This window comes from Alosa alosa, chromosome 1, assembly GCF_017589495.1.
Source record: "Alosa alosa isolate M-15738 ecotype Scorff River chromosome 1, AALO_Geno_1.1, whole genome shotgun sequence".
NCBI classification, from domain to species: domain Eukaryota; kingdom Metazoa; phylum Chordata; class Actinopteri; order Clupeiformes; family Clupeidae; genus Alosa; species Alosa alosa.
This window is the reverse complement of record NC_063189.1, coordinates 12,027,907-12,055,406: the sequence shown is the minus strand read 5'-3', so window position 1 is coordinate 12,055,406 and position 27,500 is coordinate 12,027,907. Positions and strand designations below refer to the sequence as shown.

General features: G+C 43.0%; 1 protein-coding gene across 4 annotated transcripts in view; it reads left to right on the top strand.

The window, feature by feature from the left end:
- Positions 1–27,500, top strand: part of astn1 (astrotactin 1) — a 176,855-nt gene that overhangs the window by 117,399 nt on the left and 31,956 nt on the right. For all 4 annotated transcript variants that reach the window (XM_048255773.1, XM_048255757.1, XM_048255766.1 and 1 more), the window contains 3 exons: positions 23,099–23,367; positions 23,807–23,940; positions 24,446–24,597. In XM_048255773.1, coding sequence (XP_048111730.1) covers positions 23,099–23,367; positions 23,807–23,940; positions 24,446–24,597 — 555 coding nt within the window. The remainder of the gene's footprint in view (positions 1–23,098; positions 23,368–23,806; positions 23,941–24,445; positions 24,598–27,500) is intronic.

Below are 27,500 nucleotides of genomic sequence, written 5' to 3'. Positions count from 1 at the left end.
CCAACAGGAGTGCATGAGTATATGTGTGTGCATGTCTGAATATGCCCTTCATGCATACGCATATTATGCATGACAGCAAGATAGAAACAGCATGTACTGATATTCAAGTATGTAGACCTCAGATCTTTAATGTTCAAATATGGAGTCAAAATATTCTGTTGAACCAATATGTATCAAACTGTCAGAGAGAATTAACAGATATATATATATATATATATATATATATATAGAGAGAGAGAGAGAGAAAGATAGATAGATAGATAGATAGATAGATAGATAGATAGATAGATAGATAGATAGATAGATAGATAGATAGATCATGAAATGGGTGGACAGTACTTAGTGGATGGACATATTTATTTTGTTTCATGTTATAAGGAGCCAATCAGCAAGAGCACCCTCTGTAATTCCATCTTAATTAGCCAGGCTAATTTGCCTGTCAAATTTAAAGTGACTGTCTTTGACTTCAACCACAGGATGGATGTCCTAATTACGACCAAGCAGTAAAAACATGGATGCAATTTGCAATATGCAGGAAGGTAAAGTGTGTGAGTGTGTGTTCTATATACATTGTGTGAGCACAGGTGTGCGTGTGTGTGTGAATGTTTGCATGCGTATGTGCTGGGAATGAAATGAAGACGAATTAAAAAAGGGAGAGCTGTAAAGAATGAAACATTCCTCTTCTCCTCTATCCTCCTCTTGACCACCCCACAGACTATTCTGTGCAGCACAATTGCCCCCTGTAGGTCAGTGTGGGTAGTGCAGCTCTGCGTGTCTGCACCAGGGCCAGAGCGGGGCGCGGGGCGCGGGGCGCGGGAGCTGCGTTTGCTTTAGGGATAAGAGAGCTTGAGATGCCACTGTAGAGTCTCATTAGCTCCTCTTATTGAATTATGAGGGATGATGTAGCGCAAGTTTACCCTGTTTGCAAAGGGAGATGGGGCTCCATCGCTTCTCATTTATACTTTGGCAGGTTACATCTTGGCCAACACTGTAGTGAAGGCGCAGCACTGCATGCAAATTAGACTCCAGCCAGCGTGGACACTGTTCTGTCTCCAGACATGCTGTTTGCCCTCGGCATTCAAAATATCAATCTCATAGATGTATGGCTATTAAATTTGTGGAGATTTATAGCTGAGTAAGTTAAATGCACACCCCTAAGCCTACTTGTGAACAGTGACTAAAGCAGTGAGTGACTAAAATCTAAACGACTGAATCAATCATTTTGCATGTTAAGTTAGCCACAGCTCAGTATACAACATGTATGTTTTAATGTTGAAATAACACAACATATGTTGAATATGACTAAAGTAATCCTAAATCTCCCGTAAATAATGGAATCCCTATCCGTGTTAAACTGTATGGAAGCCTCATCTTCATCACTGTGCTTTTTACTCAAGAATCATCTGGTTTGTAAGTGGCAGATGATTCTTGAGTATCTGAAGCTCTTGACTCTGTCAAGATGTAATAATCCTTGCCCAGAGATCCAAAGCAAGCTGGGATTCTACTTAAGCTACAGTACTTCCTTAGCAGTGTATACATTACAATGAATAATGTTCAGTTATATGGGCCATTTTTGATTCAGAATTCAAAGATGTATGTGTATAGTTTGCCAGATACGTTAATTAAAAATCCCTATCCATGTTAAACTGTATGGAAGCCTCATCTTCATCACTGTGCTTTTTAATGACACACTAAACAGCCACGGGAACAGGCACGCGAGAGCCAGGCTCCTGGCACTGCCCGCCACGGTCATGTCTGGTGCCAGCACACACATGTCCGTCAACGCACCAATCACCGATGTGACAGCCGCCCATCAGCCATATGGTTGGAAAGAGGCGACTGTCATGACACCATGACACCAGTGATTTACAGCTCTGTCTTTTTCTCAGCATGCTCCATGTGACAGTTATGGCTCCGCGGGATGGAAGTGGTTTCATCTTCGGATAGTGGTGCCAAGGAGACAGCTCTGCATATATTATATGACCAGTATCTCATGAGTCACTAAAACTAGTGAATAGCAGTCTTGGAGGTAGTTCATAGCAGTCCTTAGACAACTACAACTAGTGCAGAGCACTTCTTCATTGAACCAAAAAACAAACGACAACAATAACAATAACACTAGCACAATAAGAAAATAAGAAATGTGTTGAATGAATGTTCTTTACTATTTATCATATTTAAATTGGTGTATTTAACATTTTATTTCTGTAGAAAAGTGACAATTTGTTTTGGATTTTGCATTGCAGGAAACTTTCAGGTTATGAATTTTAATGTGGCTATCCTTTGGTATACTGACCACATGCTTAATCATTTACTTGCCTTCTTGCAAGTGCGTGTGTGTGTGTGTCACTATGCAACATAAATATTTGATAATATTTGTCTGACCTCTTTTATGATGACAGATAGACAAACATGAGTGAACAGAAGCCGTGCTTCATCATTCATAGGTGGCCTTGTTGGACCGCAGGGAATAATTAAAAGTTAATAATGCATCACAAGGAGGGCTTGGCTCTTACATAAGCTCACAAGATGGACAACATGCAGGCCGTGTACAAAACTAAGTCCAGAGCATCCATTAGGAGATGCTTTGGCACAGCAGCAGACATATCTGATTACAGTATCTTCATTAGTCCACCATTCATTAGTCTGTGATTTCAGATTTTCAATGTTCTTCTCCTTATACACCACCGCTCATGTGATTGGAGTGTTTATATTAACCCTCCTGTTATCCAAGCAACATTTAACATCGGAAAATATATGGTTCACTCATATATGGACCCCAGCTGTATGAAACATAAGATACATGAATATTTGACACATTATGGATATTATTATTTGGATAGTATGAGAACATATTGTTATTATCATTATTACATACACATGTACATATTACATATAAGTCATTTTGGCAGGACAAAAGGGGAAGCAACAGCCTTTGGGCTGCTGACACTGAATGGGCAATATTGTCAGCCAGGGTTCCACGGTTCATAAAGGGGTGTGTGTGTAGGGGGTTGTTTTGTAGGGCTGCTTTTTCAAATTGACCCCAAGGATACATTACAATGAATAATGTTCAGTTATAGAGGCCATTTTTGATTCAGAATTCAAAGATGTATGTGTATAGTTTTACAGATTTTACAGCTGATTGCCAGATACGTTAATTAAAAACTTGAGTTTTCTTAGGTAGATTTTATCAGGTTTGTCAATGGTGTTTACAAGTCTTTGGGCTTTTGGCCAGTTAGCGCACTAGTTATAGATGAAAATTATATTGTTTATAAAGAGATATGTCGCTTTGACAACCATGTACTCAAAGTGCTTTGGAGGTAGTGAAATTCCACTGAGGAAATTTGTAAGTATACAATTCATGGGGGAGGGGCAATGATAGATGTTTTCACTGACATGCTATGCCTAATGCACAGAGCAGCGTAGGAGGTGGCATGACTGTCACTATGAAATATGTCAGTGTCAGAATAATGTCAGTGTTTTCAATACATCTGACACAATTCAATTCATATGACACGTATGACACATTGCTGTAGTTTTCATTCCATACTATCTATATAGTCACATGTGTTATTTCTTACTGTAGCCGACATACATGGAGATGACAGTCAACCCATATAATGGCATGTCATGTATTTATTATGTATATGTATGTATTTGTATCTGAATCCAATGTATCTATCTAGTGATTTGTAACTATCAATAGATGCAGATGTGCATAGATACAGTATAATGCAGTCCTTCTAGTCTGACTTTCACTGCAGACATACTGTACTCTCCATATACACAGATGCACTAACAGACTTCATTGTGCACCCTTAGATATAACTTCTGAGCTTACATGTAGCTGTGTTTTCTAATGCATACTGCTCTGACTATCTGCAAGTGATATTTTCAGTGTTATATTTAGACTGCATTATCACCTGTTTCATAAAGGTTCTCTCCCTGGAATGCAGGTACAAGAGGTTAAGTCACTGTCTAATTACCCCACACCTTCTCATGTGTGACTTAAAAGAAACATAAAAAAAAGAAAACTTCATACCATAGAAAGCTTGGCAGCTGCACGGTGTCACAAGTGCAATTATCCCTCTGCCAGCATCCGTGCACTAATAGAGACAACACAGAGCATGGGGAAACTGGAGATGCACAATGAGTTTGCACATGGTGAACAAACGGCCTGGAGAGATGCGGATGTGCTGGGTTTGAAATGGTACCTTTGAGCGTGCTGACTAACACGAGGATCAGTGTACAGTTGACTGGGTGCTGGATAGAGAGAAAGGAGATCTGATCTGATCTGATCTGCGCTGCTTGAGGACACTATGGGGGGATGGGCCAAATTTTCTTTTTCAAAGTTATAATTTAGTGCTACATTTTTGTCTTTTTGTATTTTAAAGGTTAGTAAGTATTTATAACAGTAGTTGAGTCACATAAAAGAATGCTTGTTGGCATATTTAAAGTGGACAGAATGTTGCTTTTGACCTTCTTTTAATGGCTGTTTGCGCAGTGTAAATTAATCTGTGTGTACACTCACAGTCCTCATTTGCATGAGCTAACAGAGTAACTCACACTGAATGCGACGCATAAAGCACATAAAAGACTCATTTCAAAACACAGCAACATAGAATGGATGTGATTGGCAAGTAAGATTACCATACAAGCTATTCTTAGATATTGTTAGTGGAGCACAGGATTCCTGTGCATGTGTCTGTCTGTTGTTTAGATTGGGAGTACCATGGTGCATATATAGTTAAAGCTATAGGTCAGTCTGCGGGTCCGGGTTCCACAAGCTCTTCTGTTGGTTTAGTTGGATAGGGTTTGACCTTCTATCTGTGTCAAACAACACCCCCAAGAGACCAAAACAGGAAGCGAGAGAGAGAGAGAGGAGGGTGGTCTCAAAGCCAGGAAAAAAGAGCCTTACATCCTGGTCTATTGATCCCTCAAAGGCATCATCTACCTCTGGCCGTTACTTTCCTTTGTCCGATAACTGCTGGGGATAGGCCTCTGCTCTGGAAGCCAAACAGTCAGGGATGTTTGATCCCTTGGCAGCAAAGAGAGGTGGGGAGGGAGAAAGAGAGAGAGAGAGGGAGAAGAGAGAGAGAGAGAGAGAGGAGAGGGAGAGAGAGAGAGAGAGGGGAGAGACTAGGGAAGAAAATAGCTTGTGCTATTTCAGAATTGATTGGTATCTGAGGAGACAGGCAACGAGATAAATGAATATTTAGCAGGACTTCCCAGTGTGTTGCAGGTGGGGAGGCGCGTCCCCACGGCTGTGTAGCCAGAGGTCAGTGAAAACCTATCCGCCGGACCCTCAGGGGATAGACCACTCTCTCCCTCATGGCCTCCATGCTTCTCTCTCTCTTCTCTCTCTCTCTCTCTCTCTCTCTCTCTCTCTCTCTCTCTCTCACTGGGCAAATATGTTCACCTTGCCCAGAGATGTTTTTCCCCTCTCTCACACATCTCTTGGAGGCCTGTCCTTGCATTCTTGCATTGATTAGATAGACTGCACGTGACACAAGCTCAGCACCCAATGCTTTTTACCAGGATAACTCTTCCCTCTACTTTACACAGTATGGTGCAAGCACAATCAGACATCATCATAGCAGTGTGACTGGTGTTGCATTACATAGGAAGTGGGTTTCATTGTTACTTAAAGGTTGGATAGGTCACCACACTAACTATCATTAAAGGTTGGATAGGCGGATAGGTCACCAGACTAACCATCATTAAAGGTCGGATAGGCAGATAGGTCACCATACTAACCAGCATTAAAGGTCGGTAGCAGTGTGGGTGGAATGTAACATGTATTTTGAGGAGGAAATGAGTTTTGATTGGATTTCCAGTTCAGAAGCAAGAGGAAGCCAGCAAGTGAGCAACAGAAATACAAATAGTGACTTTCTGCTTTGTGTGGCTGTGTTTACAGTTTATTAATCCCTATAAAAGAAGTGAACGTCATTTCTTATTACAACCTGCTGCTTAGCCAAGCAATTATAATCCACTCTCCCTGCACCTTTTCTTTTTTCTGTTTTGCATATTATAGTGAGCTTTTATGGGATACATTGTAATGGTACACAAGATAGGTTGACATCTCACAAATGCTACCCTATAGCCCTCTGCCCATAGCTATAGGATCCATCCCTATGTTGCCACACAGTACGGAGACTAACCCTGATTCCTGCATGTGATGATTGTATCATGTAGCAAGAACTCAAAGATTGCTTCATTAAACCCTCTGTGATCTGAAGGGGAGATAACCTATATGGCTTGAGTACTTCTCTTTTGCCTTGCTTCAAACCATTCAATTTAAGTATCATCTCTCTCTCTCTCATCCAGCCATATCAGATTATTGCAGTAATAAGAAAAAAACAAAGCAGATGGGTTTAAGATGGTTGTACAGTATGCCTTGTAATAACCATTATGAGTTCTATCTAGATTGCCCACTTGTCTGTTTACAAGCCATCATGCACAACTTCTATTTCCCACACCATGCCATCATCCATCAGCTTTTCATACGAATGAATGATAATGAATAGATAAATAAAATAGTTTGAATGCAAATATCAAGAATATTATTTTATTTCAGCATTTCATGAACTGCTTGTTATTCTGGCGTAACTTTATCTTCTGAAAAGCCTTGTGGACATCAGATCTTATGGAGTCAGGAGCAGTCATGTCCTTGGGAGCAGTGAACAAGATTGAAATACTACCAATCTCCTTTCAAAACCACTTAGTAATGAATCGCGGTTGGGCAGATGGATGGATCAATTTCCTAATGGCATAAAGACACAATAATTGGATAAATACTCTCAGGCCAAACAATTGTTTCATCATACGCCTGGGCTTATTGGAACGAGATTCCTTGTAAGGTCACTTACTGTACATGTACCAAGCACAAAGGAATAAGGAAACAAAATAAGCCTAAGGAAGGCACTTTCTTCCATCTCTGCCCACCACCACTTTAATTCCTGCCAGCAACTCAATCTGCCACATATTTCCCGCTCTGCCACCTGGGAGTTCCATCAGCCCGCGCCTAATTACCTCAAAGAAGCTGTCAATCTTACCTAATTATAACTCAATTCCCTCCTTCCCTCCCGCCACACAAGGGGCATCAAATCAACCAGTAAATATAATTTCCCCCCAGCTCACCGGGCCTAGCCTCGCTAAATAATACTCCAGCTATACCTGGACACTTTCTAAGCAGCCAGGCCTGTGAATGTAGCCATGGTTTTGCAAGACATTTATTTGGTGGTTATTGTGAAGTGGCTGTTATTATAGCAAGCCTATATTGGGAGTCCAAATGATGTTGAGTCATGGCTCCTCCATGGAAGCAGGATGTCTGTGTAGCCAGGTGTCCAATGTGGTGAGGCAGGGACGCTATGCACAGAGCTTATGGGCATCCTTAGAACAGCTGCCTCTGTTAAGGCCAGCAAACCACCTGAGCTTAAATGGAAAGATAATTTTACGGATAAAAGGCAGAGAACACAACAGTCAAGAACATTTTAAAGAACATTTTTTAACAGCAATAACTCACAAGGACATATTACATATGGAAAGTGTAGGCTAATGAATTCTGTGTTTCACCTCAAAATAAACGTAAAAGGTGCTGCTAAAATGTTTTAGTGGTTCAGGAGAAACTTTTATATTGAAGAAGATAACGTAATCAGGGTGTGAACTGACTGACACAACAATATGACACATTTAGTCAACAAATTTTAAAAAAGTTAATAAATACAACCCAATTATCTTAATTGCTCAAACTAACCACAGTTTATACATTGATTTTTACAACTTTATGCAGTTCAATGGGTAATCGTGGCCTACTGGTTAGGGCTTCAGGCTTGTAACCGGAGGGTTGCCGGTTCTGTCCCAGACCAGTTGGAATGGCTGAAGTGCCCTTGAGCAAAGCACCTAACCTCTCACTGCTCCCCGAGCGCCCGTGTAGCAAGGCAGCTCACTGTTCCGGGTTAGTGTGTGCTTCACCTCACTGTGTGTTCACTGTGTGTTCACTAATTCACGGATGGGATACATGCAGAGACCAAATTCCTTGTATACGCAAGTATACTTGGCCGAGAATCCTGATTTGCATTTACATTTACTTTAGTTTAGGCAAGACAATGTTAACCAATAATGCATAAGTAATATGTATTAGTGTTCAATAAGGCCTGTATAAAGTGTCAATGCACAATTAGTAGGTAATTATTCAACAATTTCTTATTCTTACTGAATAGGTGATTTATTCTTGATAAATCCTTGATAAGCAACTAGTTGGTCTTGATCTAAGGTTTTTGATATATAGTATGGATCAAGATGAAAACTTTATAGCCTTATAATAGATTGTCTTATTATGTTACTATTCTATCATTATAAGGCACATATTCAGGTAGTGTATTAGGAATCTACAGTATAGCCTTCCTATTTTGATCCATACTATACCAGTAATCTTACATCAAGACAAACTACAGTAGTTGCTAATTAAGGATTTACCAAGAATAATGATCTATTGATTAAGAATAAGAAATTGTTCAATGAAGACCTACTGAATGTGCAATTATACTTAATATAGACCTTGTTGAGCACAAATACATACACATATTACCGGTAGTTGAATGTATTAATAGTTAACATATGTTACCTAAATTAAAGTGTTACCAATCCAACTTAACCCAACTTTACCCTTCGTGTTGATCGTGTTTTATTCTATATCCTTAGTGTATGGTCAGATACCAGACTACTATCTCAGTGAAATTAAAATGAACGGAAATACTACTCAGGCGGGCCAGGCTAAGGTGTATGCAGTTATCATTTTAGAAAAGTATTAGGCCAGTTTAGCATTCAGGACATTCAGGACATGGAAATCATTGCAGGTGACCAACAAACGTAGTGATAATGAAGACAACAGTTGCAGTTTTTTAAGGACAGAAAATAATTTCACGAACATCATTCTGTTTGATTATTTGAAAAAAGAAAATGTGGCCAGCATTTGTTCAGTAAATCAAGGTTTATAATGGGCTGGAAAGACAAGACTGTCTGGAGATCAGTTTAAACTGGGAGTTGTTGAAGTTTGCTTTAAACGGTTCTCATAATTTCATTCACTTTAATTTACTCTTCCCCAGACTGTCAGAAACAGGGTGATGCAGTCAATCCATTTATTTGTTTTATACATTTATATAAATACTGCCATTCTATTAATATATACTACAATATATGAGGTTACGAGAGGCTTTGCCATTCCAATTAACTTGCTATTTAGCCAAATATTTGCTAGAACTGTGAAATAACATAATAGGTCATTGCTTTTAGTTATTTTGCAATTACGCTAATCAGCATATGACGGCGTCTGTGGATAATCCTGGAGAGCCAAACATCATTAATCATAAACATCACATAACAACAAGATTTCAGTCTGAACAAAACAATGACCCTAAGGCACACTGGCAGTGTCTATTTTCTATACAAATCCTATGAAGTTTAGCGTTCACAGTGCTCAGCACCCTCAGCAGGAAAACGAAGTTGAGGGTGCTGTAAGAGAGAGACGAGTATCATAAAACAGACAACGCAAGCATGCAAGAGCCCTGCACAAGGCCGCCCTGTGCCACTGAAACTCAAGGTAATGAAGATGACATCCTGAGAGCACGCTGGGTGCTGCTACATGGAGAGCAGCCATCAGAGGATAATATCCTGCTGAGTACACACATAATTTATTACTGGAATCTAATCACCTCTTGAAATGAGTTCCAATGGAACTCATTAGCCACTTTGATGAAGATCGGTTCAGACAATAAAGCAGCGAAGAGCTCAAAATGAAAAAAAGTATAAATAAAACGGAAATACAAAAGGAAGCGGAAGCTGATTTGCACAGAAATAGCTCCAGCCCTTGATCCCGCTGACGGTGTGCATTAGAAACGCTCCTCTTGTTCCTATTTGTTTTGCTCATTGTTTGTTCTAAACAGACCAGAGCAGATATGCTACATAAGCAGGAGATGTGAAATAGGGGGTGAATGCGAGGGTACAATTTCCTTTGCTTGTATCGTAGTGCTAATAGGAGGATTTCGGGTGGAACATTAAAGTATTTGGACATGGTGTCTGCCATTTTGACTGGTCTTACAGAATTCTTTGATGCTTTTCAGTCAACAGATGCAGTGAAACCAAAGTGTTGTGTCTTTAATGTATGATGGCGGTAAAATGCGCTTACTGATATATAAACATGCTTGTTTAGGTGCCAAATGTTCTTCGCTTCAGTGCACACTTCTCTGTCTGACTGGGAACGATACGGAGACTTGTGAGGCAGAGTCCATAAAAAAAGAAAGCCGTCAGGAATTTCATGCTGCCCGAGCAGCTGGACCACGGTGCCACCCGTAAACTTGACTCCTTATCGATTTGTTTTCCCTCCCCGTTGCCAGGTTGCCATGCCATCACCTGAGGCGAAATCCGGCCTTTAGACACAACCGAATGCATTCTGAAATATACAGATGAGTTATTTTCCAGATGCTCTCTTAAAAGGGAGAAAAGTACATGAGAGAGCTGAAGAAGTACAAAGAAAAATTCAAACAGCTTGCCATCTTCTAGTATGGTCTGATACAAAAAGAGGCAACATCTATAGGCACAGAAATGAAGGCCATAACCTGGCCTTGTAAAAGTGCCTATGCACAATTCTGACTTCACTGTACAGCTGCCACCACATAATTACAGCTTGGTCTGAAATAGATAGCATTGGGATTTAATTGGTCGATTCTGAGCAAGGACTCTCCGTTTATGGGCCTACTGAGGAGGTAGGATCTGAATAAATCAGAATTGAAAGGGCATCGAATTACTGGAGTGGGAGGGAACAAGGCATCCAATCAGCCTTATATTACAGTCTCTCCCTCCATAGTTGGTTGGTTGTCAGCCACTTGGTCAGGCCAGTCAGCTAGCAGTCCCAACTTATGGTTTTGGCCATAGCAGCAATATCATTTATTTCTCCATGTCGGTTTGGTGGTTGTTCTTCTGGCATCCTGTGTCATAAGAAATCCTCCCTTTCACTTGAAGAATCCTCAATCAGATTGATTTGCTATTCAGTTACACTCTGGTAGCCTCGGCCAACCAGTGTACGGCTCCCAAACTCTGCTTTTGCTGGGCTGATAGTCTGGCATGAATAAATCAGGACTGTTTTCCAGGCATACCTACCTGCAGTGAGTGGAGAGTCACTCAGCAGGGGCAGCTCAGGTGTTGACTTCCAAAAGAAGCATGATTTGGTCTTGCAACAAGTTGCAATAATTATATTTTGATTAGATAAATGTTGAGCCCATGTAAACCCTTTCAGATGTCATGCCATTTTGGTTCGCAGCTATTCTTGACTCCCCCATGGACGACATTGAATGTGGTAAAGCACAATGAAAGGGCGACGGTGTAATGATGTCTTGGAATACGGAACCGTAGAAAATGGACTCTGCAGGAAACAGAGCTGCAGTTCTCATTTGTGAGTCCAGGTGGGGAGATAACTTGCTGTAAGCCCCGCGGAACTCCAACACACCAGGAATCAGTTAAAGTGTGTCATTTTTTTTGGCCAATTAAAAAATGAAGCATGACATAGCTTTGCCTCAAAGAGGTGCATTATGCAGTGGCAAAGACACTCTTCTTGCCGTTTTAAAACAGTCATTAAAATGCATCAGTGGAATGGATTTAGCTAAATTAGAGATGCATTTTGATAAAGACTAATAAGGAGTATAGGGAGTTCATGTGGAGGAGGGGGCCCAAAATGCTGTAGCAATATGCCGCTGCACACCGCACCGGGAGGTAGCGCACATATCAGTGTGGTCTCATTTTTGGGGGGGATCACACCTTTCCTTCCTTCTCTCTCTCTCTCTCTCTCTCTCTCTGCTCTCCTTCCTCTCTCTTGCTCTCTCTCTCTCCTTATGCTGGAGTCATTTTCCCGTAACGAGGAAAAAAGTGATTAACGCATTTTAGTCGTGGCAGAGACAAAGAGGCCTTTTGGCGGTATGTTTCGCAGTAATTTCTTTGTTAATTACATCTCAGGGGAGAGAGATGGGAGAGAGGGGGGTGGGGTGGGTGTCAAGAAAGCGTTCAGCTGCAGGGCCACCATGGTCCAAAGTGTACAGGTTGAAATGCAGACAGCCTCGTGACGCGCGTCTCAGCACTATATTTCCCTCCAGCTGTCCTCCGTTCCTTGCTGCACACACCCCCTCTGTTAGCATCATGTGCGCTAATCAGACTTCCAGCCGTGTTCCTTTCCTATCCATGAGACTGACTAGGCCAACTCCTCCTCCTCCTCCTCATCTTCCTCCCTCCTCAATGTGTGGGAGTGCATATTTGGTCAGACGAGGCCCGCGAACGTATCCACATTTGCAGCTTGACCCCGGTGAATCAGAGACTGTCTGTGTGATTGCCTCCCCCATGGGACAACAACGAGACAGCACCATTTTGCTCCCCGTCAAAGTGGGTGGGAAATAGCAGAGCAGAGCTGGAATTGATCAGTGACAGAATGAGTGCAGTGCAGCTGAAGTGGGAGGTGTGAATCTTACACCTCTCTAATGCTGCAAACGTGTTGTCTATAGACCTGACTGCAGCTTGATAATGGAGCTCTCTCGCACAGTTGTTGCTGTGGTTCTTTTGTCAGTACTTTTGAGAACATTCTAAAGACACACAGGCGTGCAAATTCGATCCCATCGATCCCAGCCTTGCAGCGCTTGCTTGTACTTGCATTGTATTTGGAATAACACTTCTACTCATCACATGACTTTCATTGGAAAGGACAAAGGGACACACAGTGTGATATCATTGATGATCTAATCAAATCTGATGGCCAGGGTGCCTCAGCTTGAGTGCACTAACAACTGCATGCACAAACTACATCTGGAGCATTTTATTTATATTTGCACCACAAAGGAAAGAGACAGCACAGTGTGTAGTGTATATATAAACCTGAAATTAAATTAATATTTAAACAAGGATTCATGTAAAATGTACATATTTCAAAACTCCCAGATTTAATAATATTGAGGAAAGCTCTCAGAGAGATTCTGTTCTGCCTAAGATTTTTTTCTTGGAGTCTGTGAGTGTGTGTGTATGTGTGTCTGTGTGTGTGTGTGTGTGTGTGTGTGTGTGTGTGTGTGTGTGTGTGTGTGTGTGTGTGTGTGTGTATTTGTGAGTGTTTGTGTGCGTGTGTGTGTATTTGTGAGTGTTTGTGTGTGTGTGTGCGTAGTGTGCATGCATGCATGCATGCGTTGTGTGTGTGTGTGTTGTGGGGTGGGATAGGTGCAAAGAGAAAAGGTTAGCATGTTCCATCTGACATTGAAGTGCTGGGCATGTCGGGGGAGGGAGATTGAGCCGGTTGTCTCTGCAGTGAGCTGACCCATGACTGAACCCGGCCCACGGGGGGCGCTCTTCCGGATCAGCGCCACCACGGATGACCCAAGCAACCCAAGACAGTCCAGTATCTCCATGCAAACACACACACACACACACACACACACACAGAGAGAGAGAGAGAGAGAGAGAGAGAGAGAGATAGACACGCACACAAACACACACATTCACAAACGCGTGTGCATACACACACACACACACACACACACACACACACACAGACACACACACACACACACACACACACACACACACACACACACACACACACACACACACACACACACACACACACAGAGACAGAGACACACACACGCACACATTCACACACACACACACAAATGCATGTACTCGCACCTGCACTAAAGTACACACTCCCTATACACATTTGTTTGAAACCTGCTGCTGTGCCAAAAACATAGACGAATAGACAGGCCCTCAGAATGGCAATGAGCCTTTGTGTAGGAGAGAATCGTAAATTTCAAGATGGATCAGGAGTTAGAGAGTGAGCAATTTTGCATGTTATTTACAAAGTGCTTTTTCTTTGGATAACTCTAGTTGAGCTTAGATGTCTGAAATGAGGGTTTTTCTTATAATTCAATATTTAGCAATATGCAGTCATGCAGTATGCAAAATGATAATGCAATCTTTTCAATTCAATTTGAATTACTCTCATGAAATTGCATGAAAATGTAATTAATTGCTTTCCATTTCACCTTGTTTTTCCACGTATTTATTCAAATGGCAATGCAATAGCAACCCCGGTAATTGCAATACATTTCACTACGCTTTTGAAGCACCAAGATTCAATTTAGAATGCAATCTGTCAGTCCTGTCATCAAGGCGGATCTTCAGTTATGATGTTACTTCCACATTCATGGCAGATCAGCCTAAAGTTGTTGAACTTGATTCTATACTAGATTTGAATAGAAAACAAATCACAGCTCTCCCTTAGTCAGTCAACTACAGTTACTATGGGTTCCTGCTTCAAAGGAAATGGTTTGATATGGACATTAAGGCAAAATGTTTTTTTTTGTAGAGGGAGGGAAATTGCTTAATCTGTAGCACCGAAGCACTGTAATTTATCTATAGCTATGCACTCTGCTACTCTCTGACAGCATGACACAAATGGCCAAAGGTTGTGTTGTCTGAGAATGTGAAGAGGCGAGAGGCTGCACACAGCGGTTGTGTTATCTTCTCACAACTTTCTCTTTAAGAATCTGGAACTCACTGAGTCGGACAGCTGCAGAATGCACAAACTATTACAGTAGGCTCACATTGAAAGAGATATGATAACCTTCGGGAAGATTTGCAAGTAGATGGCCTCAGCTCCACATCAAAAGTCGCAATACAGAGACAGGAAAAAACAGGTCTGTTTCCACGTTGCTATATCAACACGGGGGTGATGTGTGTGTGTGTGTGTGTGTGTGTGTGTGTGTGTGCGTGTGTGTATGTGTGTGTGTGTGTGTGCGTGTGTGTGTGTGTGTCTGCTGCAAGCACAACCGAGAAACAGCCTTCCACGCTCAGGCATGACTGTAGCATATAGTTCATGGACACGTACAAAACACCTCGGTCTGAATGCTACTTTTTCCACCGTGTTTTTTTTTGTCAACTTCTGTGAAATGCTGAAAATGTTTTTCATGTCTTTCTTTCTTTTGTGAGATAGATGGCAAGCACATAGGAGCCTCAGAGGCTCTTAAGCTCTGTGAAATAAATACAGTCTGCTGGTGTAGCGAGAGAGAGAGAGAGATGTTCACACAGATTTCAGTGAGCTAAATCGATCTTGGTGCATAGCTACCCTTGAACACTACAGGCAATCTCTTTGCAGTGCCATTTTCTTTTAAAGTAAACAAAATAGGCACTTATGTCCCCTCTCTCTGTTCAGACATTTCAGTTGCACATACATGGACCGATCGAGGTCTTAGGGTTTTGTTTTTTTGCATTGGACACCACTTTTGATGATCTGATAAATAATTGCTTCCCCCCAATTCTGTTTATTATGACTGAATTTTAATCAGCCATCACACCTGTATAATCACCATCTCATTAATTTCACATTTGAAATGCCAACACTCCAGCCTAGTGGAAGGCAATCAGACACAAAAAGAACAGGGAGGAAGGAAAAGCATAACAAACAAAAACAAAATGTTAAAAAACCATCACAGTACCTCAGCAGGTTTCGCTAATGACTCAATCAGCAGAAGTGAGACTGTGGATGTCGTCCCACTGCGCTGGCTGGCTAGCTCATGGCAAGGCTACGCGAGAAAAAAAACAAATAATTATGGCAACCACGTTTGTCCACTTTTGTTTTTCTGCTGACACCGACCAATTGGTATGATTTTGAGGGTGCCAGCTTGTCAACAAGCAACATGGAGATTGTGGTTTTATTGATCTCTCTGCCCAGGGTATAGTTGACAAAACAGTGGACAGCCATGCACAGCAGTTAAAGTGGCAGTAAATATTTGGAGTACAATTCCAATACATTTAGCAAGTTGAATGTTGTTGGCTTTCAGCATTCTGGGGATCACATTTGAAGAGCGTTTCTACCTAAACAGCTAGATGAACAGAAGCCTGTTATCTTAACACACAGCTTATCATCGTGCAACAGGGAGAGGGAGGAGAGAATAAGGTGTAGCTTTACAAACAATTTAATCATCACACTTTGAAATGTATAATTAGGCTCTCAGCAGATACTATATATCTACATTAGCCCGAGTGGGGCTTCGGCTACAGCTTCAATTAAAAACATATTACACAGCTCATTTGCCGTCCCTTCCCACTGAAAAAAAAAAAGAATTAGGTCACGTGTAACATCTTCCTCTCCCTGTGGTATTTTTTTTTTGTTTCTCTGTGAGTCTGGACCTGGTGTGATGGATGTTTTGTTCGTACAATCCGTAGGGAGAGAGTATTGCTGCAGGGTCTTTTACTGTATCAGGCCTATGGAGTAAAGGACGGCTTTTGTCCACTCTCCCCTCTTAGTCTAACGAGCCATTCACATGTCAGAAGCTAATTACCGGACTCTACCTTTTTATAATGAAATGATCTTCTTAATTACATGTATTTCTCCCTTTTGATGAATCACCCCAAACCCTGTTGTTCGCCACTGCCCTGCATGGTAGCAGGTGCCATAAGGCTCGGTCAATAATGTGCCCTTGGTGTGTGCGCAGTTTTATGAGGCGGGTCATCGGCAACAGAGCTGGAGAATGTCATAAGCGCAAGCGCCAGCTGTCACTCTACATCATCCGTCATCCCCTCCGCATGCTGCTTTCTGTCAGAGCTCATCCACACGAGACACATTGACGCCTGTCTGCCCATAATGCTTAAGACAGATTTGATCTTGGAACAGAATCTGCTGGGAGAGCCTCCAGGTTGTGTGTACCTGCAGGTTTTTCTCAGGCCGAAGGCAAGTCTTGTCCCCCTCCCAGGACGGTGTTCTGTCCCTCCACACACCTGTGGGAATGTGGGTGTCTAGCTGTGATGGAGGGAACCACACTGCTGGCCTTGATGAAGATTGAGAATGAGTGGGACCAGGCAAGTTGCTATATCAACACGGGGGTGACGTGTGTGTGTGTGTGTGTGTGTGTGTACGTGTGTGTACGTGTGTGTGTGTGTGTACGTGTGTGTGTGTGTGTGTGTGTGCATGCCTGTGTGTGTATGTGTGTGTGTGTGTGTGCGTGTACGTTTGTGTGTCTGTGTGTGTGACAGAATGGGGACTACAGACAAGGACCTGATGGCGCTCGGCCCCTATTACTCATTTTAGAGGTCAGCGCAGACAGGACCCCGGTGGATTCCCCTCTTTTATAATTAATCTTTCATTCTTCTGGCGCGGAGGCCCATCGCTACCTGAAGAAGAGCAGGCGTGGCATTGCACCGTAGGACAGGAGACTCTGCCACAACCCCCGCCGTACATTGCTGCTTGCTGAAGGAGCACTGTCTCTCAATCGATATCTGTGTTTGCTTTTTTTTAAACAACAGCAGGGGCTTAATTTGTTTGTCATTGTCAAGATGGTGGTTCAATCGAATGTGGAATAACAAGCGGAGAGGAAAACATAGAAGGAGTGGATCGGGCCTGAGCAGAGAGGCATACATGATTTATGCAGAAATCACAGGGAATTTTATCTCAGCAAATTCCCCTGTCCCTGTGATTATACAGAATTATATGTCAACAAAAGATTCCTAGTGCATTGTGTCTGGCAAGTGAAACACAGTTACTAAGTAGTAGTGCCCAAACTAGTTCTGAAAGAGAGTCAAAGAAACTTGACGAGAAACAAGTGCTTTCTTGTGAGAATATAACAATTTAACTTCACAAATGGATTTTTCTCCTTCTCGACGAAAACTTTTTCTCAGAGGGACCCGAATGAAAACATCTAAGATAAACATAAACCGGCCAAAAATAAACTGTTCTCATAGATGTATCAAGTTAGGTATGTGGTATGTTAGGAATGTGATTTTTAAATGGTGATGTCTGTGATGTATCACAACTGCCCAACACAACTTTTTCTTAAACTTTCGCTTTTCACTTTGGTCCCTCCAAATCCCTCTTTGGTGCTTCAAACGCCTTCAATTAGAGAGAGTTTTGATCTATGGGGAAGGTCACTGTGCTCCCTAAATGACATCAGAGTTTTGTGTGTGTGTGTGTGTGTCTGTGTTGGGGGGTATAACAACACCATTAGTGTGTAATCTCTCCATGAAAAGAGAGCCAGCTGTCTGCCTCATGTGGCCAGATAAGGCCAGCAAAACAGCACCTGGTTGGCAGAGCCCCCCACTGGTGCGATCCCCCTAGCAACTCCCATGGATACTAACAGCGCTCTGGAAACATTTGATTATAACGCTGTTGCCGTGGGACGCCTTTTCTGCTGCTGTGGCTTGCCTTGGTATTGATGCTGTAATCCTATCCTATCCTATATGCAAACTCGACAAAGCCCAAGATGAAGATGTGTAGTGCTATCACCACCACAACAAATTTGTCCTGTTTACTAGGGGAATGTCTCTCACCTGTGTTTACGTGTTTGTGCTTTCAAGAGTTGTTGGGACAAGGTTATCCTGGTTATTGTGTAACTTCAGAGCATATTAATCGACAGGACAAGATTGAAAAGTAACTTTTTTCATTTGGTTGTTTTGCAATTTAGCGACTTTACAGTCAGGGTGTGTTAATAGACAGGACAGTATTGAAAAGTAACTTTTCATTTGGCTGTTATGCAATTTAGCTCTACCTGATTTCACTTGTAATTCCACTCTTTGGCCTTCAGAGAAATAGCTCTCAAGTTGGTCTTCAGGGACCGTTTCAAACATTGCTATTATTCAGTTATATTTAGATTGATAGCTCAACTCGACTCAATACATTCTTCAGCCTCCTGGGAGACCTTGGCTAAATGGTTCTGTTCAGAGCAAATCCTTAGCAAATTGTCTTGTGTTTACACCACAGGACTTGCGCAGGTCGGCTTTCATTGCTCTGCCTTGGCGGAGACCCACACCGCTATTTGAACACCGGGAGAATGAGTTTGCCGAAATGAGCTTATCCTCGAGAGCACCCACAAACAAGATGTCACTGCGCTTTGTGTCTCTGGGCAGGTGCAATCACAGGTCAATAAACGCCGTCAGTCTCACCTCAAACAGGCCGTCAAGAGACACCGCTGCAGGTTTTCATTAAGGCACCATGCAGTGGGGGTAGGGTGTGTGTGTGTGTTTGCCTCAACACATCCCACACGCACTGTGCTTAAGGTGGAGGACTAAATCAACGCGCACACGACGGGCCTGGCCACCAGGGAGCGCTGGGGAGGCCACGTGGGAGCTGCGGCAGCGTGACTCGGTCACAGCCCTCTTTATTAGAGTCGATGTCTGAACACCGTCCACGGCAGACCTGCGGAGCTGCAAGCCACCCAACCTTTGTCTTTAGCTGATGTCTCCATGGAAACAGTCACAGATTGAAAAAAAAAAATCAGATCACCAAGCTACGTTTGAAGCCTACAGTATGCCAAATTCAGAAACTCATCAGCGACGCTGCTGCTCGGGCCTGTTTGCATTCACACACACACACACACACACACACACACACACACACACACACACACACACACACACACATGCATGCACTGTTTGTTCATGCAAACAGTACTGTGTGAATTCTCTGGAGAGCAGGCGTTCTGGGGTGCCTGACAGCATTTATGATATGTGTAGAGGTGTGCGTCTTTTGAGCGCCTTTTGAAAACGTCATGTCGGTCGCAAACTGATGCGGCTTGTCCCAGAGATTTGCATAAGTGCCCGGATGCTTTCCACTGTTTGAGGAGATAATGCAGTGATCCCTTGATGCTCACCTAACTCTGCCGCATGATTCCTTTTCCTCCTCCGAAGATATGCTTCAGATCAGTTATTCAAGCTTTGGCTGTATGATAGGCCTGAGAGGTCTTTCTGTTACACTGCTGTCTCCTTAGGATTTATTTACCACTGTACTGTATATAATGTGGATTGTCACATTAATTCCATCAAAGACCCGCAATTCTGCCTAGTGCCATCCTTACTCTGTATACTGTAGCTCAGTTCAACAGAATTGTGTGGAGCTGACAGCTATGCCACACAGTGGAGGATGAGTAGAAAAGAGGGCTTTGAGCAACATCTAGTGTTGCATGGCAAAAGAGGACTGGAGCTTCATGTTGTCATGCTCCTTTCTTTCTTTCTCTCTTTGTTTATTTGTTTCTTTATTTCTTTCTCTTTCTGACTTTTTTTTTTTTTTTAGCAAATCGGTGCAGAACAAAAGTAAATGGTTTTGGCATTACATACTAACCACTTGGTGCTGCACAAATTTGAAAAAAAAAATCATCCTCATCACCAGATCTTCTAATTGAGACTGGGAGATGTACAAACACAACAAACAATTTGTATAATCAAAGCAGAATTATGAGATTTCTTTAAAACTCATTATAAATAACTTTTTGTGGGTCCATGTTCATGATTGAAAACAAACATTTTTGCTTGAACAAAAAAACTTGAAAGAGTTTCTCTCTTTGTGTGTGTCCTCATGTACAGTAAAACTGTTTTTTTTTTCTCCACAGTTGAATTCACACTCATCAAAGACAGAAGTACTAAATGAGTATCCCTTCATTTATCTCTCGCTCTTGAATGAGGGCCAACAGTTCTCCCGTCAGAGAAAGTTCAGCCCTGACGTGTGTGAGCCCATAAGGCCCCCCTGTACGCACATGAGCGCTGTGAGCCCTCTGCCACCACTGTCTCCGGCCTCCCCCTTGTCAGTCCCTGGTGCAGAGGAGTCGGCAGGCGCGGCACACACCGGCCCCCAGCCCCATCCCCCGCTTCGCCTCACTCCAACAATCCCAGAGGCAAAGACGCATTGAGAGTTCATGAATAGCAATGGCACAGAACGCACAGCCCCGACGATTTCCACCAAATTAAGTGAGCTTAATTAAAAAATGCCGCTTGGAGGTGATTTGGGAAATTGGAAGTTGAAGGAGATGGTGGTAAGGGGGAATTTTAGGCTCCCACCGGCGTCTAGATTGATGTGCGTCGACAGCCCCGGGTCGGGATTTGCACTCTTCATGTTCTGCAGTTGCTGCGTAGAGGAAGCGTAGAGGGTCCCCTGTTTGCAGTCACTTTGTGTTTCCTTCAAGTCAAGATGAGGCTTCTGTTCTTTCCACCACGGTGCTAAAGTTCACACTGGGGCATCTTGTGTTGGGCGTAGCTGTTTTTTTCCCCTGTACTCATTAGTTGTAGACTTGTCTTATTTTATTAAAGCGTGCACCAGCAAAATGGGTTATTCCCAAATTGGCTGTTGAGCTTTTCAGAAATTGCTTGTGATCTTGTGCACCCACTTGAGTGAGAGAGAGCTAATGGTATTCCAGATACTTTCACAGGAGAAAACAGGGAGAATTTACAGTGAGAGAGAGCTAATGGTATTCCAGACACTTTCACAGGAGAAAACAGGGAGAATTTACAGTGAGAGAGAGCTAATGGTATTCCAGACACTTTCACAGGAGAAAACAGGGAGAATTTACAGTGAGAGAGAGCTAATGGTATTCCAGACACTTTCACAGGAGAAAACAGGGAGAATTTACAGTGAGAGAGAGCTAATGGTATTCCAGATACTTTCACAGGAGAAAGCAGGGAGGATTTACAGTGAGAGAGAGCTAATGGTATTCCAGATACTTTCACAGGAGAAAACAGGGAGAATTTACAGTGAGAGAGAGCTAATGGTATTCCAGATACTTTCACAGGAGAAAGCAGGGAGGATTCACAGTGAGAGAGAGCTAATGGTATTCCAGATACTTTCGAGCTAATGGTATTCCAGACACTTTCACAGGAGAAAACAGGGAGAATTCACAGTGAGAGAGAGCTAATGGTATTCCAGACACTTTCACAGGAGAAAACAGGAGAATTCACAGTGAGAGAGAGCTAATGGTATTCCAGACACTTTCACAGGAGAAAACAGGAGAATTCACAGTGAGAGAGAGCTAATGGTATTCCAGATACTTTCACAGGAGAAAACAGGAGGATTCACAGTGAGAGAGAGCTAATGGTATTCCAGACACTTTCACAGGAGAAAGCAGGGAGGATTTACAGTGAGAGAGAGCTAATGGTATTCCAGACACTTTCACAGGAGAAAGCAGGGAGGATTCACAGTGAGAGAGCTAATGGTATTCCAGACACTTTCACAGGAGAAAGCAGGGAGGATTCACAGTGAGAGAGAGCTAATGGTATTCCAGACACTTTCTGGGGAGAAAGCAGGGAGGATTCACAGTGAGAGCTAATGGTATTCAGACACTTTCTGGGAGGAGAAAGCAGGGAGGATTCACAGTGAGAGAGAGCTAATGGTATTCAGACACTTTCACAGGAGAAAGCAGGGAGGATTCACAGTGTGCTTTAGAGACAGTTACTGCACTTTACAAAACACGTCTCACAAAGTCTTTGAAGATGCAAGTCAAGGGAGTGCCATATGCAGAAAATAAACCATTCTTAAGTAGACATTTGGGGACTGAGGAAAAGTATTTTTTGTCCTTCGTTGGGGGAAAAAAAAACACTTTTCTCATATGACTTGATGGTTCCCTTGCCTTTTTCAATGTTTAACGCATAAAGTGTTATAAATTGCAAATTTAAAACAGTCTCATCCAACTGAGATGTCATGTTGGTGCTACAGTATGCTATGGTGGGGCTGGGCTCCCTGGTTCAAGTCTGGTTCCTACCAGCTTCCCAATTCCCATCACTCATGCCTGTGTTCATGTAATATCCTGCTGCTTCCTCATGTACCCTGGTCTCCTGTGTGTGTGTGCGTGTGTGTGTATGTGTGTGTGTGTGTACGTGTGTGTGAGTGTGTGCATGTATATATGTGTGTGGGAGGGGGCCAGAGTGGATGTTCAACCAGGTTTATCCAACTGCTGGGCAATTGCAGCAGCTTGCAAATGAAATGAAAGATGCACAGCAGCCAATCATCTCCCTCCGTTTTTATGTGTTATGCATTGACTTCCCCTGTTCTCTGGTCTCCTGTGTGTGTGTGTGTGTGTGTGTGTGTGTGTGTGTGTGTGTGTGTGTGTGTGTGTGTGTGTGTGTGTGTGTGTGTGTGTGTGTGTGTGAAAAGAGCAGGTCAGCTGCCCTAACTGCAACTCTGCTGTTTTTCTTGAAAGCCTGTTCCTGTTTGTGATCAATAAACATCTAGACACTTAAATTATTAACAAGGCGTCGTGTGCTTACAGTAGCTTCTCTCTCTCTCTCTCTCTCTCTCTCTCTCTCTCCTCTCCAGGGAACTCTCCATCAGACGAGTCGGAGGAACGTGACAAAGAGTCGCGCACACTTACCTACCCGGCCTACATCGCCAGCCTGCTGGACTCGGGTGCCAAGCGCATGGCGGCGGGGGTGCGCATGGACTGCAGCAGCCAGGGCCAGTGCCCGCGGTCCTGCCACCTCTGCCACATGAGCCCTGGGCCCGCACGTCCCGCCGAACCCGTCCTGCTCCAGGTCACCAAGGCCACGCCTGTCTACGAGCTCGTCTCCAACAACGAGACCTACCAGGTGAGAGCAGCCATCTGTTTCATATTCAATCTCATCATCCCTCCTGTCTACAGATATTTACCTCGTGTGGGCATGGTGGAGCAGAGGTAATGCCGCCACAAAAAAAAAAAGTATATATACTATACTTGACAGTCGCCATTGCAAGTTTGTGTCGCATTGGATATAAGTGTGTCTGCGACATACCAGTCAACTCTAATTAACTTAAACTTTAAACTCTAAACTTTAACTTTAACTTACCTGCTGTCCATAGTGCTTCATAAGGTGATATTCTACCTGTGGGTTGGTAGTCCTTGATCCTCCAAGGTCAAACAGCTTTCGGTATTCATGCCGTTCCACAGTGGGATGGTGTGGTGGGGTTTCAACTGGACCGTCGTCCATGACTTCTCAGCTCCACCTGACTGCACATCTGCATGCTCCTCTTCCTCCCTCTCTTTGACAGGCCCTGCAGGAAGCCATGATGAGCATGCTCTGGTGCTCTGGCAAGGGCGATGTCATTGACGACTGGTGCCGCTGCGACTCCAGTGCCTTCGGGGCCGATGGCCTGCCAATCTGTGCCCCACTGCCTCAGCCTATGTGAGTCACCCCCCGCAGCGTCTGCACAGCCGTTAGTCAGAAGCGCGGTCGGAATTGAGTCCCTGCTCAATTAGATGCATGATGCAGCTATTTGAGCTGCTGAACTGAAAAGTATTATTTTAGATTTAATGTGTTTCTTTGTTTTTGCTGCTGATAATACAAATGATAATGTGCCCCATATTGATATTTTAATGTAATTTGTTTGTGAGTGTGTGTGTGTGTGTGTGTGTGTGTGTGTGATGGGGGGGGGGGTGTGTGTGTGTGTGTGTGTGTGTGTGTGTGTTTGTTGTGTGTGTGTGTGTGTGGGAGAGTGTGTGTGTGTGTGTGTGTGTGAGAGAGGGGGAGTGTGTGTGTGTGTGTATTGTGTGTGTGTGTGTGTGTATGTGTGTGTGTGTGTGTGTGTGTGTGTGTGTGTGTGTGTGTGTGTGTGTGTGTGTGTGAGTGAGTGTGTGTGAGATGTCTTTGTAAGCATTGTGTCCTGCATCACTCCTTGTCTTCCTCCCAGGTTGAGGCTGTCCCACACATATGAGCCCAGCAGCTCATTGGTTATTGTAGAATGGAAGCACACCGAGCCACATATCGGAGTGCGCATCGTCGATTACCTCATCAGTCAAGAGAAAGTGACAGAGAGGACCGACCACTCCAAAGTGGAAACAGGTATGGTTTACTTCTCATATCCTACTTCTGATGTCTTGTCTGATTGTTATCAAGTCTCTCTTTCTCTCTGTGTGTGTGTAGGCCAGTTTTGGTCCGCCTATGCATGCATCTCTATTTAGTTTGTGTCAGCTCCTATACCAATAAGAGAATGAGCTTTAATGATGAATAATGAATGTCTTGTGAAATGGCATATCTCACTCATTCACACACCATGTTAAAAAGCAAATGTAATATCATTACAGACCCATTTGATCTTAGATCTTAGAGCTAAGAAATATGAACTGATATACATATGAATATGAACTGATATACAAAGGTGTTTACTAATGTTATGGAGCCTTAAAAGGGTTGGGGTTCTCCCCTTAGGTTGTTTAGAAAAGATCAAGACTGGGACTAAAAGGTGAAATTTTCCATGTGTTGTCATTGTTTGTTATTGTTGCAATATTGGCTTTTACCACTGGGTAGTGCTCAATCACCAAGAAAGATAAATGTTTTTAGGATGTGGCCAGTGTGAAGCCTTGGGAGTGTCAATTGCAATTTGCAGGGAATGTGAATGAAATGTAAAAAAAAACAAAAAACACTATATTATAAACATATTCTTAAGCGTAAGAGTCATTTTTATTCTGCAATTAATATTTCTGTATGGCACTAACAGATTTTTTTTTTTTATTATTTATCTATTGATTTAAACAATAAAGTCAAGTGTGATGACAGCTACTAGAGAACCGGTTCTATTGAATCATATTTGTTTAATTGAGTAGAACCTTCTGGATTTTTCTGTACATCATAATTAGGCTCAGGGCCTACATGCACTGTAGCTGAATTCAGAAAGAGATATTGTCACTAAAACCATCCTCATCACATTAAGGCTTGCCTACACAAAGACAGTCAAAAGATATTCTAGTGATTTGTTTATTAACCATTTGAACAATCCTGACTTCCATTTTGTCTTGAGAGGATATCTTGGAAGTTTATTCTGTGGAGTTGGGAAAAAATATGTCAGTTGTAGCCAAGCAATATTCAGCATTCTCTCCAAAATGCAATGATTTCAATTTTTTACTATTGCCTAAGTTTGACAAATCATGTGTTTTAAAGAGACCTCTTTTCATCCAAAACAGCTCATCCATCTTCAGGGTGAAATCACAGCTCTTAGTTCTCACTGTTTAGATCTCTGTGGTCAGTTCAACCAAACACTCTCTTCCGTGGTTTTAAAGCATCCGTGCCTGATGAATATGTTCCCAGGTTTAGGAAACCACTCTTGACTCTTTAGGGACGCTGAAGATGCTTCGAAAACATTCTAACCACTGACTGAACTCTAGGCATTCTAGCATGTTACTGCGTAGCAACGAAGAGTGAAAGGCCTTGAAACTACATGGCCCCCGTTGTTGTCATGGATTCCACACATTTTAAATGAAGGATCTCGATCAAACGCCACCTGTGAAAATTCAGTGAAAAGTCAGTGTTTTTTTTTTTTTTTTTTTGACTGTTTTCAATCTTTTCATTTACTCATGTGATAACATACTCTGTGATTATTTAACAATGTAAAGTCGTTCTATGGCATTGGCAGCTATATCAAAGCAATAGCTTTAATTTATGACTGTGAGGTGGTACCCTGGGCCTGAAGAGGCTGCCAGGGCTTTGGGCCTGAAGTCAGATGACCCACAGCTGCATGGGCAGATGTACAGTCTGTCCTGCCCCATCCTGCTCTGATGCCCACTGGGAGTCTATACCTAAGGGAATTTCACAGAGGGGCCAGGTGACATGTTTCCTGTCAAACATGACTCGTTATGACTGACCTGTTGTATGGGCACAACAGTTTGGGGGAACGTGGACCCTACAACCTGACATCTGTCCAGAGGGCCTTGGTCCAGAGTGAGGTCTGGGTTGTCCTCGTGTGGCTTGGCCCAGGTTGCATGCATTCCTCTGAACTAGAACAGCTTTGAAACGGAAGCAGATACCATCATCAGCCACTGCAAAAAACAACAACAAAAAAAAAACACCTTTCTTGAGAAGCCTTTTTCCTCCTTTGCATTTGAAGTGCAGTGCAGTTGACAGTTTTACACCATGTCAACATTCTGACAGGCTTTTGTAGTCATCGGTATAATTTACTTTGGAGGAGGAAAAGCAGACTAGCGGGCCTACCGGGAGGCTGACTGGATGTTTTGCTTATATTTTGTTGTTCATTTGTTTATTTTTCAACCTGTGTTTGCTGATACGGAGATTCACTGGCGATTTATGAAGTGTGCATGGTTGGACATGTGTGAGAGAGAGTGGAGGCGTTGTAAAATCCTTGGACCGACTCGCTCCTGGGGAATGAAGGGCTGGGAGGCAGATGGAGACGTGGTAATAATTTACGATTTGCCTGCGGCCCCGTCCGATCGAAGCCTGAAATGTTCCTGCATCAAGTAACCTTCCATCGTGAGCGGAGACTGCCTGCTCTGTCCTTTCTTCATGCAACTACACCCTGCGTCCCTGAACTTATCTCAGTAATACAAACGCGAGTCTTTCAACCGGTTCGCAGCTCAGCTAGCAGTCTAGACCGTGATTGTGACCAGTTACACTACAGAGTACTCATTTCCCCATGATATACGTAGTGTTGAATAAATGCTTGTACAGACAGTTGGGGCCTCTGGCAGAGTTGATTGAAAGTGCATCTATGCAGTCCTTGTGATTATGTAACAGAAGGCTTATTTGCATGGGCAGTGCAATGTTTCTGACGAGGGCAGGGCCACACAGATTTGCACACCCACACACTAACCAGTGGGCCGTATCTGAAGCGAGCTCTCCTGCAGGCTGTGTGCGTAGGCCCTTTGGCTCCCTTATCAGCCCTGGATAGCTCCTCTCTCTTTGGTCTATCTGTCTGGCTGGCTTTAGAGGCATGTTTATTACCCCCCACCCCCACT